This window comes from Apodemus sylvaticus, chromosome 11 (genome assembly GCF_947179515.1).
Source record: "Apodemus sylvaticus chromosome 11, mApoSyl1.1, whole genome shotgun sequence".
NCBI classification, from domain to species: Eukaryota; Metazoa; Chordata; class Mammalia; order Rodentia; family Muridae; genus Apodemus; species Apodemus sylvaticus.
The window spans coordinates 21,369,195-21,382,865 of NC_067482.1; the positions used below are offsets into that span (position 1 = coordinate 21,369,195).

Here is a 13,671-nt window from a genome sequence, read left to right on the forward strand (position 1 = left end):
TTTTTAGTGAAGCAGTAATTTAAAATACAACTAATTAGTTGAAGTATAATTTTTATCCATCTATTGTTGTGTGCTGTTCTGGAAGTGTTGCCCAGTTCCAGTTCAAACGGCACTTACCTCTAGCTAGGGAGCAGCAGTTAATTTAAGAATCTTAGTAGGCTTTCTGAAAGAAGAAGAAAGCACAATACATTTTAACTCTCTACGAATGTTGGCCTTTCATGTAGAGTATCTCATATATTCTCTAGTTATCTAACATTGAAACTAAAGTACAAAATTTACTTTCCGTAATGAAGCTTGTCTAATGGTTGCTTCATAGCAGAAAACACAATCCAAAAAGTGAAAGTTGGAAATACCTTGCAGACAGCTATGTCATTTGAGGATCAGTTCTAAGGCTTTAATGTCAAATCACTAATCATTATACAAACTTCATTTATTTTTGTGCCCCACCCTTTTCTATGCATGGAACGCAGAGAGAGCAAAGCAAGCCAAAGGCTTTTAAGCAAGTGAATGGGAGCAGAACAACCGAGTACAACTTGCAAATCATCTTGCTCCTTTAACGTTTGAATATTCATAAAAATTAATAATACTCAGTGCTTATACCACAGAAAATAACTATACTAATCAAGAGGATATTTATTCAGAAAAGCTGGAGCTGGAGAGATGGCTCAGCAATTAAGAATTCATATTTTCCTTGTCAACTTGAGTTCCGTCCCCTGGAGACATGCTGTCTAATTCACAATTGCACATAACTCCCATTCTAAGGGGGATGTGGTATGCATCTGGGTTTGCACTCACACGATCATGCAAACACAGTTACATAAGCATACATATAATTAAAATTAATAAAAATAAAAGGGATGCACTTTGACCACTGCTTAATCTTTAATTTTCCTGGAAAGTGCTGCTTGTAAGAAATTAAATTAGAATATAAATGCAATTCTTTTTGCATTGCATTGATATTCTACAACTGTAGCTATTGTTGCTGATTATTACAATAAGCAATTATTATATTCTTGTTAAATTACAAGTATTTCAATTAAATAATGAGTTTAATGCCCTTCATATTTTAAATGAAAACTGTAGTTTTTTTCAATATGAAACAAATTTTATTGCATCTTATTACATTACATTTATAAACCCAATGACTGTATTTTTATATTATACTTAATTATATTGTTTATGCGCTAATATTATACTTAACCATATTTTCACAGGCACATACCACATAGCGAGCATTTGGGAAGGTGTAATCCTTACTGGGGTTCCAGTAACTCACAGGTATCTGTGGATGAATAATAGCCTGGGGAAACTGGGGGATGGTGAACTGTTGATATTGGGTGTACTTGACCTAAAGGAGATAAAAATATCAAAAATATCAAAAACAACTCAAGTTAATCTTTAAGCTTCAAAACAGAGAGGAACAGAAGTTAGTGAATTCTAATATTAGCTACTTAGACACTTTCTAAATTATTCCAGGGAGACTCTAGACAAAAGGTTTTCTATCAGCACATAATCATTTTTGTGTTATAGAATGCACTGTTAAATTGAAGAAATTTTGTTAATTCATACACAACACAAAAATGTATAAAATTAAAAGATATTCTGTGTGTTAGAAAGAAAAACATTTTATTAATAAGCTTCATAATTTTCTCCACATATGTGTTCATGTATAACCTTTACAGTTGGAGAGTCTCAGAATCATTTGTCATGACTGATATTTTTTTTGGAATCCATGCCTCTGATCTGGTTGATTAGTCTCTCTTGTAGAATTACCTTATAGAGTATGTATAGCGCTTTCTGAATAGCCCTTGTCATATATTTTATGTGTACTTCTACTTTATCATGGATGAGTACAGAAGATAAATACAGCTTCCAACATGGGAGTCCTAGTTCTTATCAGTGGAAGGTCTTGTTTTAATTTCCATTGAATGTATGCATGGCATATCCATGGCTGTGATATGCTATTGTTGGCAGGGTGGTAGAATTTGCTGAAATCATTTTTGTGTCTTCAGCATTTTATGACACAGTTTATATCACAAAAATATTTACAGTATCTTTTTTATTCTTATGTCTATTTTGCAGTTAAAGATCAGGTAGATAACAAGAATGAAGTAATTAAATGTTGGACCAGGGTAACAGGAACAGTGGGTAAGTGCTCTGACTATAAAGCCTGTGTCACTTCATTGAGGCACACATGATCTTAGACTCAGTAAATCATCTGCTGTTGTTTGACACTAGTCACTTGAAACCCCTCAAGTTCGAAAATGAGAAAGTTGGATACAGAAAGAAACTAGGATGTAGTTTTACTATGTGGGTACTTAATCCAAATCATTTAAAATAAAGATATATTTTATGCTTAGATCTCTCCTTTACAATCATCATGTAGTTTGTCAAGTAATTGATTTTACTTACATATTTACTTTCAGGAAATTCATATCAAAATGCCAAAATTTTAGTATTTGTCTTGAACTTGTTTTTAAATATTTTCTTGAGATTGAATGATGTGATAATTGGAATAAGAGATTTTTGAACATTTATGTTTTATATTAATGAATTATAGACAGAAATTTTCATAGCCAGTAATATGTGTATCATATATTTTGATGTAGTTAATAAGATATGATGTTATCAAATTGTTAGAAATTTTAACAGCTTAAAAATGTGATCTTTTAAATCAATTGGCAATTGTTTTGATTTACAAAAATGTAATCTACTTCACTAGATGAATTGCGAGAAATGTTCTTTAGAAATAAAAAATTCTATAAAAATCTGAATGTAAGATAATCAAATTTGCAATAACTCAAAATCATAAAGTATCAACTGACAGGAAAGTTCATATACCAACATGATCATTATTGTGACAGGTGAAGTCAATTAAGCAACAAAGGACTTAAATTAATGTAAAGCATAGAAAGATCAAAATGGATACACATACGAACAATGTAAAAAATTAATTGACAAAATCACAGTCAGTTGAGGGGAAGATTTTAAATAATGATCTATTCAACTTTTACTTACACATCTAATATTATGTTTTATTAATAAATCACATCTCCAAGAATGTTTATTTTTTTATATTATAAATACTTTAAGTCACATATAATCACATAAAATTAAACAAACTTACCATATCAATGATCTTCTTCAGGATTTCCTTAAAGAAAGCAAACAAAAAAAAATGTAACACACTGACTTGAATACTCTTTTTACTTGGCCCAAACTTATTCTTAGAAATAGCCCGTCTGACAAAAACACTGTTTGAATTATCTCTGAATTCCTCAAATAATGGAAACATACATTTCGTGCTTTTTTTGAATATAAACTCTAAATGGAGTTTCCCTGTTTTACTCAGTGACTCGTTTCCAATCTCAAGAGTCTTTTAAAAGAGCTGATTCGTGCTTCCTAAACAAATGCATAAAATTTTGTGTTTAATTTTATTAGCATAACAAAACATTTTAATAATATTGTGATTGCTGCAATTATACTAAGTAAGTGTTTGTGTATAAAATATCCATATCTGTGCCTTTCATGGACTTTATACACAAATTTGAATGAGAAATAATTTCAGAAAATTGGTAAATATTTGCTTAGCTAAGTAATTCTAATAACAGTATATTCAAAACTGTTACCATTATAACTATTGAAACCCTAAATAATAAGATCGCCATTTCTCACAGGAAATAAAACTTTAGTTCTTCAACTTAGTCCTGCAGACTTCCATGCTAAGTAAATAACACTAACTATAAAATTAAAAACACAACTTTAAAAGTTTCTGTAACTTTGGCAGCAATGACTCACCTCCACAGCTGTGTTGATGGATTCCTAAGAAGAGAAATGAAAATAATATATCAAATTATTTATGTAGTGAAATAGTTCTTTCTATAGCACTCTTCTCACTTATCATAAATGAAATACAGGGAATAAAACTTGGTAAGTCATTGGATGACATTCTAAGTGTCTTTAGGCAGCTGGCATATGACATAACTAGGGAGATGATTTTGAAGTCGTCACTGGTAGGAGAACTCACTTCCATTTATGGAAAGCACAGATTACAAACTTCCTAAGGACTTGAAGTTCAGTGACTGCCAACCAAGGTGGAAGTAATTTGACCTGACCCAGTGCTGTGTAAATCTTTCTTGCTAGATTTGAATATTACTCTGCCCTTGTCTGTTTCCATATAGATTTTTATCATTGTGACATAAAAAAATTGTTTCTGTGAATCTAACCTTATGTATAAGGTAGCAGTTTTAATAGATTTTAACGAAGAATTCTAGTGTGGTATTATCTGGTATTGGCTTCTTGTTTTAATGGGAGAAAACTTAGAATAATTTTCTTTTTCTATGTTTTAGTGTATGCTTTACCCAGAAATTAAGTAGATTATTCCTTTCTTGGATATTTGTACTTACTTGGAAAAATACCTATAGCTGTGTTTAATAGCAAGATACAAATGATTCTGCCTTTGAAAAATATTTTTTCTAAATATAAGTCTTATATTTGAGAGTTGTTTTAGGGTGTGGCCATAGATGATAGCACGGCCACATTTAAAATCATAGTCTTGTCTATGGAAATGTGATAGAGTGCTGTGATATTTTAGTATCCTATATTCTACAGTTAAGAAATATGAACTTAGTTTTATAATAACTATGGAAAATAATGCTACTGAAGCAGTCATCTTCTAATTTAGAAGAAATAAGCAAAATAGCTTATATATAAATAGCTTAAGAATGAAAATGTAACAAAGTCATAGCGCATTTGCCACCTACTTATAACCGAAACTTAGCTCTAGCCAAGCAAAAGTGTTTTTAACAAGCCAACTACCAAACAAAAAGATCAAACAGTGATTAAGACTAGTGGGACCTGAGAAAGAAGAAATTAATGACCCAAAAACTATTGACAGAGCCAGAGAACCAGGGCATCTGCTGTGAGATAGTGTCTTCTTGATATGCCTATCACAGGGAAGATGTGCCTAGGAAATCTCTACAATAAAGTTGCCTAAATAACAGCTAAAGCAACATCAACTATGATGCACACATGGATCAGGGAGTTTCATGGGGTCTCAGCTCCGCATTAAGAGCTACAGACAATGATTTCTGAAAGAGTGAGAAACCATCTTCTCCAGGAAAGGCCTCCTCACAGGGAAGCCAATCCCGGTAAGTTACATATATGCATAAATGCCTGTATATGCTTTTTATGATACCATTAATTAAAGAATAAGCAGTCATGGATTTGAGGTGGGAGAAGGCAAAGGAGGAATAGACTGATGAAAATTCATTGCTCATATATGGAATCCTCAAAATGAAATGTCACTATTGCAAGGATTTATACATTAAATGACTTGTTCTGCTCTGGATAAAGGCCTATTATTTGATTTTTGGCTAGCAGCTGAGATCTACTAATTAAAGAACAGTCTTTGCATCCCAACACTGCCATCTCCTGGACAAAATAAAACACCAAAACCTTTCTATTTCACATACAAACAGATTTTAAGAGCCTAGTGTACCAACCAGGGAACATGCAGGAGCTGGACCTAGACCCTCCAAACATCTGTAGCAAACAGGCAGTTTGATGTTCTTATGCTTCTCCTAACGAGTGGAACCGGGGCTGTCTCAGTCTCTGTTCACTGTCATTGGATCCCTTTCTTCTTACTTGGACTGTGTGGTTGGGTCTCAGTGGGAAAGGATGTGCCTACACCTGCTGAGACTAGATGCTACAGGGTGGGGTGGTACCCAAAGGGGATTCACCTTCTCAGAAGGGAATGTGGGGAGGGTAAGAGTGGGACTGGGAAGAGAGGAGGGTGGGGGGTTGTGATCAGGATGTAAGTGAATAAGAAAAGATAGTCATAGTTATCTAGTGTTCAAGATAATATGAAAGGTTATTTGCTCTAATGATAATGATGACTTCTTAGCTTCCAGTGGACACTTAACAAAATAATTCACAGTCCAAAGAAGCAAGGAGATAGATTATTTTTCTAGTTCAGCAGCTGTCTCCCTGTGTGTCTGACTTTACATGGAAAGCTATGGATAAGATCCTGCCTTCTGTGTTGTTCCATACATGACACCTGTCTCTCCTGATTCAAAGACTTCTCTAAGCCAAAAGCCCTATTGAAATGGACACATCAAAAAGAACTTTAACAATTGGATTGAATTACTTAGACTTCAGATTACTTTTAGAAATGAGATTCTGTCATTATCACCTTGAATCACATACGAATGCTTACTTATGATGGCTATGCATGATTTATCTTTTCTTTGAATTATTTTAGCACTTTTAATTAGTAATTTTAATAGTTATTTGATTTAATTTATATTCTAGGAATGTTATTAAATATTGTCTAAGCAGTTTTTACTTTCTTTATTCAAATTGTCTGGAACATATTTTTCAGTTAATCATTTTAATTATTTTCAAATGAAGGTAGCAGTGAAAACACAAGACGGAAGTGCAGCACTCACCTGGATGGGAATGTTATGGATGGCATTAGACTGGGGCCACTGGTTCGCAATGGTCTGCTGTTGGTGAGAGGGTGTGCAATACTGGGGGAAGGAAGACTCCTGGGAAAATTGCTTGATTTTTTTCTAGAAGGAAATAGATGCACCTGTATTTATGTTGTGACTATTCTTCACAGGTCAAGTGTAGCTGTATGAAGTCAAATCTCTACAAATATCAAAACTATGCCAGGTTGACAAAGCAAAAGACTCTTTTCTTATAGAACGCAATGCAAAAGTGAATAAAGGGAATTTCAGAATCGGAGACGTCATTAATTTAGGACTCTGGAAGAAAAAAATTATTGTATGTGAAGGGCAAAATAATATGCAAGTGCAGAAGTTGAGCGTTGTTAAAGGAATATGTGACGTCATGGTTTTTCTTTTTCACATTTGGCTCAAGAAGGTTGCTGCCTGCACTCTGAAATAGTGATGTTGGCGCTTTCTGTGTTACAGGGTAACAATGTCTTACATTAATGTCTTACAGCATCACCTTTCCAGAAGGCGAGTGGGTGAATGCAGTAGCTTGTAGGGTGAGCCTATCTCAGACCTCATCCTGAAATCCCTACCTTTGTTTGGCCATGTCTAGTTCCCTACAAATAACTGTGTCATTAAGTAGAAACCACATCAGAAAAAAAAAAACAAACCAAACAAAACCAAAAACACACACACATACACACAACCAAACCAAACCAAACCAAACCAAACCAACCAACAAAACAAAACAGAACAGAACAGAACAGAACAAAACAAAACAAAACCCAAAGTCACCACATTTACTTTCATAGTATTTCCAGTGCGTACAGATAACAATTAAGTAGATGTGTAGAAGAACATTGCTGTTGTGTCTTTGCTGGGGTGTCAGTGTCAGGTGGGTACCAACGTGAGAATGGTATCAGAGAACACTCCCAAGAGTGATACAAACATGGTGTGAGGAAAGAGTATTAGAAAAATTACTTTTAAAAACCAGGCTATTTTATCGTGTTTTGAATATGTGAGGCTGTTTTTTTCTGATAGTCTTAGAAAGGATGCTTTTTTTTCTACATGTATATGATCAAGATTGTTATCCTTTTATTTACTTTTGGAAACTTTTTTATTGTGTAGCTTGCAATTATTCTTTGACACCTTGATAACCTGTCAGTTCTAGTGTCAGTGGAACATTTTGGGGCAAGAAAGTGTGGAGGAGTTAGGTAACTGCTGGAGGAGTTCAAGTGGGAAGCGATTTGCCTAATTTCAAATTCTTTCTTGAACTACACATTTCTGTTGTCTCCTGGAGATGAGGTCTTTGGTCTTAAATTATCTGTCATTCTTTTTCAAAGAGAAGCATTTTGGCTAATTATGTGACTGAGGTAATACACAGATATCTCAAGTAAAATATTTTCATGAGTTTTAAAATTCTTTTGAATTTAGATAGATTATCTGGATCTTGTTAAAATGCTATATGTTTAAAGATACTATTCACATATTACAGTAACAAATTTTTTCAAAATTTGGTATCATACTTAGGGAAGAAATGATATGATCAAGACAAACATACCTGTTGGTTTAGGTTGATCTTTTGTTCCTCAGACTGTACAATTTTCTGTTAAAAACATTGGTTATGTCAGAGAGATACGGACAGAACTGCAGCTCATAAAAGTTACTTAGTTGAATTGTAACTACTTACTTCGTTGATTTCCTCAGAAGATTCCTAAAGAAAAACATGAGAAGTAGGTTTACTCAAATAATATAGCAATAATTAAATATAAATTATTTTTGTACAAAGTCAGGGTAATTATTTAAATATTTAGAACCCAGAACTTGATATTAAGTCATGTAGGAATCAAATAAACTAAATATTTACTAGAACTCTCTAAGTCTCCATTTACCTCAATAAAAATAATAGCATAATTAGAATATATTTTAAATCTAATAATTTGTTAATTAATGGTACTTTATTCAGACATTTTTATGTCTAAACATGGAAAGCATGAAAGTGATAAAAAAAATTAGACCAGCCATGATGTTAACTCATACTTGTAATTTCAGTGTACTCTGTATCTGAGGCAGTAGGATGTACTGTGGAATCAGGGTCAACCTGGCTTACAAAGAGACCCTGAGTCTCTTCCTGAAAAATATGGGAGAGAGAGGTTGGGGGATGGAGCATGATTGAGAGGTATCTGGGTGAACGAAGCCTCACAGATCTTTGCTCAGTGACAGATATGGCTGGAGGCTCCCAGTCTGAGACCAAGACTTATATACAGAAAGGCTAAGACCTGTTGCCTGAGACTTTGGCTGTGAAGATCTTAGACATCATCCAAGGTTATGGGAGTCTAGACTGAGATCTAACACAGTTCCAGCAGCCCTTTTAAGGCATACTTCACTCTTTCAGTGTTGCTTTTATTAACCACAGGTTAGTACATATTGGCCACATACATAATATCTGACCCAAACCTTCCTCTGACTCTGTGGAAATGGTTCTCAACATTTAATATGAGAGCATCATATAAAAGATTTAATAAAATTTAGAAATTTTAGCCCTAATCAGAATTTCTAATTGAACTACTCATGGAGTTATGACTTTAGACAATTTAAGCCATGATCAGATAATTTTTGAGACCCCTTTCTTCCACAGAATATTTATATGTGAATCTCCTAGGAATTATCAAGTTATTATAGAACACAATGGTCAAGTCACTATTCTTTAAAACACAATACAGAAGAAACAATACTTTACCTCACTGGATGAACTGCTAGCAGAGTCCTTGATAAATAAATTAGAAGTAAAACAAAAAATTGGTGACAAGAAGACAGATTCTTCAACAACATTCCTCAAGAAGAAGCCTTTATCTCAACTCCATACCATATTAATTTTCTACTGGATTACTCATATGCAAGATGAGAAGGGTAGAGATAATGTATTAAATTGTGATTCATAAACATTGATTATTAAGCATATTTGGGGAAATATATGGAAAGGATTCACTTCATCGGGTATGTAAATGGGGTTTGGTAAACAGAGGAACAAGAAAGAATAAAAATGCTGTAGCTAGATCAAGTACATGGGGTTGAAATGACTAGAAGGAGTGTTATGAAATGTCTGTGGGGGTGAGTAATATTTCATAACAAGTATAAGTATTGTTAATGAAATATAGTTAATATGAATAAAACTCTCCCATCATTTTATCTGTTGTCTTCTAATTTACAAAAATTAGGCACATTACCCCTACAATATTATATGTGAAATAAGAGACAATCCTTTATCCCTTAGAGAGTCGTTTACTAATGCTTTATTTCTACTTTATGGGTTAATATTGAAACCCTTTGAAAATGTTACTTCAAAATGAAACACAGCTATCCCTGTGCAACATTTTTACATTATTATATAATTGCTAATTAAGGTTATGAATATATTGACCATTTGAAACTAAAAGTTGAAAAAAATGACCATCATCTGGATAAATCAGCAGCACAGACATTAATTAACAAATTTTACCTGAGTTGTTTGGAAGAACACATTGTTGTCCTGCTTATACTTCTGTAAGGAAATAAATTACACTAATTTTATAGCCGTACAAATTGAAAAGTATTTTAAAATTTAAAAAGTAAAATTTTAAAAGTATTTCACATAAGAAGCTATGACTTACTCCTGAGTAGGTGTTGGCAGATGATTCCTTGGAAAACTGATAATAAATATTGATTACAATATTTATTATTGATTGCAAAATCTTTTACCCATACTATCAAAATAAGTATTGATGAATAGTGACTATCTAGTACATGAGTTTTACAGTAATGATTTTTGAAATAACAGTAGAAAGTGGGGAAAAACAGTTTTACTTTTTCTTTTTCATTTTTTAAAAATATTTCTTTGATGTTTAAGTAAAATCATGGCCGGAGAACACAGTCATGTAGGGTGCCATTGAACTGGAATCCATCAGTGAAGCTTGGGAAGAAAAGAGAAGCAGAAGCATCTGCATTCATTACCCCAGAAGCTGAAGTAACAAGGTAACAGTGTGATTCAGAACACAATCAGATTTCTGCGCTAACATCAGAATCACTGACTTATGATATCATGGGCATGGGGAAAAGCACCTACGCTTGATGCTGTTGCATATTTTGGTATATTTTCCCATAAGTTTTTATTTCAATGAATAAACGTTCATCTTTTTCTTATGGTTTTGTAGTGACATTATTGCTATTCATAAAATTCTGAATGAGCAAAGATATATAATTACTATGAACTACCAGAATAAGTCTTCATAATAAAGTCTCTTACCTCAGTGGAGTACTTGCCCTTTACATCCTGTATAAATTAAAATAAGCACAAATTTAACATTTATGGCTCATTTCAAATGGCAAGGTGTGTCGCCTTTTCTACTGCTTATGACAATGAAAGTTTAAACAAAAGCTGAGACAGGTAAAGGTATTTACTGTGAAGCATGATGTCCTGAGGTTATCCCCCAGGACACACATGATAGAAGGCAACAATTGCCTCCCAACTCCCACAATTTCCTCTAGCTTCCTCATGGCACACATGCGCACGCGCACGCACACACACACACACACACACACACATGCACAGGCACACGCGCACATGCACACGCGCACATGCATGCACATGCACACGTGAACACACACAGACACACACAGACACAGACACACACACACATGTACACACGCACACACGCAGAGGCACACGCACACACACACACACACACACACACACACATGCACACAGGCACACACGCACCCAAATGCACACACACACGAATTAATAAACATGGCTGGGCTAAAAGAAAAACAGTTTCTTAGATAAATTTATTGCAAAAGGGCTTTCTTTGAAAGGTTCTCTAAGTCTCAAACATCAGATTAGAACCACTCAGACACAGCGCTTTTGAAGCTCTTGAGCTATCATTTGCTAATTACACCAACACAATTTTAGCTGGATGGCATTTGTTATTTAGAATAACTTGTTAAGACTAATAATAAAAATAGGGAAAGGGTACTAATGTTGTATAATATTTCCAAATCATATTATTTTTTTTTAAATAAATTAGCTTCTTCTAGAGTTAGAGTTTAGGCTCAAACTGAGAGTAAAATTATTGATACTATCATATATGTAGACTGAACTACAAACTGTGAAAAGAAAGTATTTTAAAATGTATTATATAGTATGTGCTTAGCTTTACGTGACATTAATGTTGTCATTTTTCTAGTTTTATTTTTTGGTGAATATTCTGCTTTTGAATCCAAACTTACTGATACTTATACTCCATTCATGTCTGCTTTTTGGTATGTTTATGGTGTGTGTGTGTGTGTGTGTGTGTGTGTGTGATCAGGGACATGCATTCATACGTGATCTGGGTGTCAGTGCCTGATTAAGCATCGTTCCTGATACAGTTCTAGCCAATTCACCGGGACAAGATTTCCCTGTTGAATCCAGAGTTTCCTGATATGGATTAGTCTAGCGAATCTTCTTGTTCTGAAATTCATTGTCTCATTGTTTTTACTTTTCAAATGCTTGAATTCTAGGCTGACAGCTCAGCTGCCCCCGGGAGGGTTTATATGGGTCCTGGGACTCCAAATTCCATTTTCATCCTTGAGTGCCAGATGCGTTTTGCTGCTTATGAACTCATTATTTTTATATTATATTTTAAAAATAAAAATGAGAAAATTCTCTCAATTCCTTGACAACTAGCTTTGTTAATTCAATTATGGTGGTAGAGTTTTCTTATACTTGCAGAACACATTGCAAGAAGAAATGGCTCAGAGAGGTAGAGCTAACTAAAATTACCACATATTATGGAAGAAAAGCAACTCCTTTCTCCCATTGTCCACACTCTGCATCTTCTCAGAAGTGACAACTTCTGCACTACTGTCTACCCTGGACAGTAATAATACTGTCCACCCTGGAACACCACATAAGGTCAGGCTAATACTGTCACTGATTCAGATTCCAAGGTAACAGGATCAGTCTCTAATCACTGTTGTCTGTATCTGCAACTTTTGCGTATAGTAGAAGATTCACTATTTTCATAACTGAGAAACGAGGCGATAACATCACGTAACCATGCTCACTTACATGCTTTGCCAAAGCAACAGCCACCAGGCAGGCAAAGATGAAGACCTTCATGGTTATTTGTTCCTATAGAAACATGAAAAAAATTAATAATTCATCCTGTCATTGAAACTGTGACATATTTGTTATTCTACATGTAATGTATAGAGCTAATGAAGATCAATAAAATAGGATAGCTTGGGGAATTTTATGACTACAAATAGAAATATCACAATTAACTTTGAGCCTTTTCTTTTGCCAGCAGGGCATACATTAAAGCCAATTGCTAAAATATGAATAGTTCATTCAGAGGATATCATCAATTAGTAGAAAGAATCTCAAGAGGTGGACATTTTACAAAGAATGATTATTAGGAGGATGAAATACAACAGAAACTCTTTCTGAAATTAGGTTTTAAGTAAACTAAGGCACAATGCCTGCTCTCTAACAAAGAAAAATAGAAGATATAAGTGAGACCTTGCTGTGGGTCAGGGTTCTGGACACTCTGGCCACACTCTAGCAAGAAATCTGAAGCTGAAACAAGCCACTGAGTATGATCAGTCTTTATCTAACATGCCTCTTGGGCAGAAACTGAGTCAACAGTGTCTGAGATCATGTTCAGCTAGAGCGATCTCTAATATTACAGCCATTGAGAAGTAAGTCTCTAAAGTTCTCTGATAGTCTGTAAAATGATTTCTTCTCTCTGTAAAACCTAATAAAAAACTGAAATAAAGTTATTTTAATGTCTAATGCACATAGTTTTAAAGCTTACTTTTAAAATATATTCTGAATGTTAGCTCTAAACTAGGTACATTCGTAGTTTGTAAAAAGTGCACTTCACATAAATAAGTTCACTAAGCAGTTGCTATGTGACAATCACTGTACTAGCTAGACATTTTATAGTATCATCTAGAGCTGTAATGCTGGCTGGAATGTAATTTTTTTCAATTTCTAGTTAAAGAAAAATGAAAATGATTCAAAGCCCCAAAGCAAAGTAAACAGTTGGTGGATTTTTTTTAAAGTCACATTATCTTATTCAGTCCTGACTTTAGAATACAACCTCAATATACAATGTCATAATAAACCTTTTAGAGTCAACATTTTAACTACTAAAAATTAAAAGAAGATAAATGACAAATTTGTATAAATTTA

At 33.9% G+C, this 13,671-nt stretch overlaps 1 protein-coding gene across 1 annotated transcript; it reads right to left on the reverse strand.

Annotated features, from left to right (window-relative positions):
- Window positions 1-151: 151 nt before the first annotated feature.
- On the reverse strand, window positions 152-12,594 carry LOC127696715 (alpha-S2-casein-like A). The gene is made up of 11 exons (XM_052199684.1): window positions 12,544-12,594; window positions 10,738-10,764; window positions 9,955-9,996; window positions 9,196-9,222; window positions 8,146-8,169; window positions 8,017-8,061; window positions 6,450-6,572; window positions 3,799-3,822; window positions 3,128-3,154; window positions 1,223-1,348; window positions 152-163 (listed from the first exon to the last, which is right to left on the reverse strand). The coding sequence occupies exons 1-11, from the start codon at window positions 12,592-12,594 to the stop codon at window positions 152-154; spliced, it is 528 nt and encodes a 175-aa protein (XP_052055644.1).
- Window positions 12,595-13,671: the final 1,077 nt, after the last annotated feature.

Coding starts and splice junctions, on each gene's coding strand:
- LOC127696715 (XM_052199684.1), bottom strand. CDS start 12,594: ATGAAGGTCTTCATCTTTGCCTGCCTGGTGGCTGTTGCTTTGGCAAAG. Junction 8,170..9,195: donor CTAGCAGTTCATCCAGTGAG/GTAAAGTATTGT, acceptor GTTTTTCTTTAG/GAATCTTCTGAGGAAATCAA. Junction 3,823..6,449: donor TCCATAACATTCCCATCCAG/GTGAGTGCTGCA, acceptor TTCTCTTCTTAG/GAATCCATCAACACAGCTGT.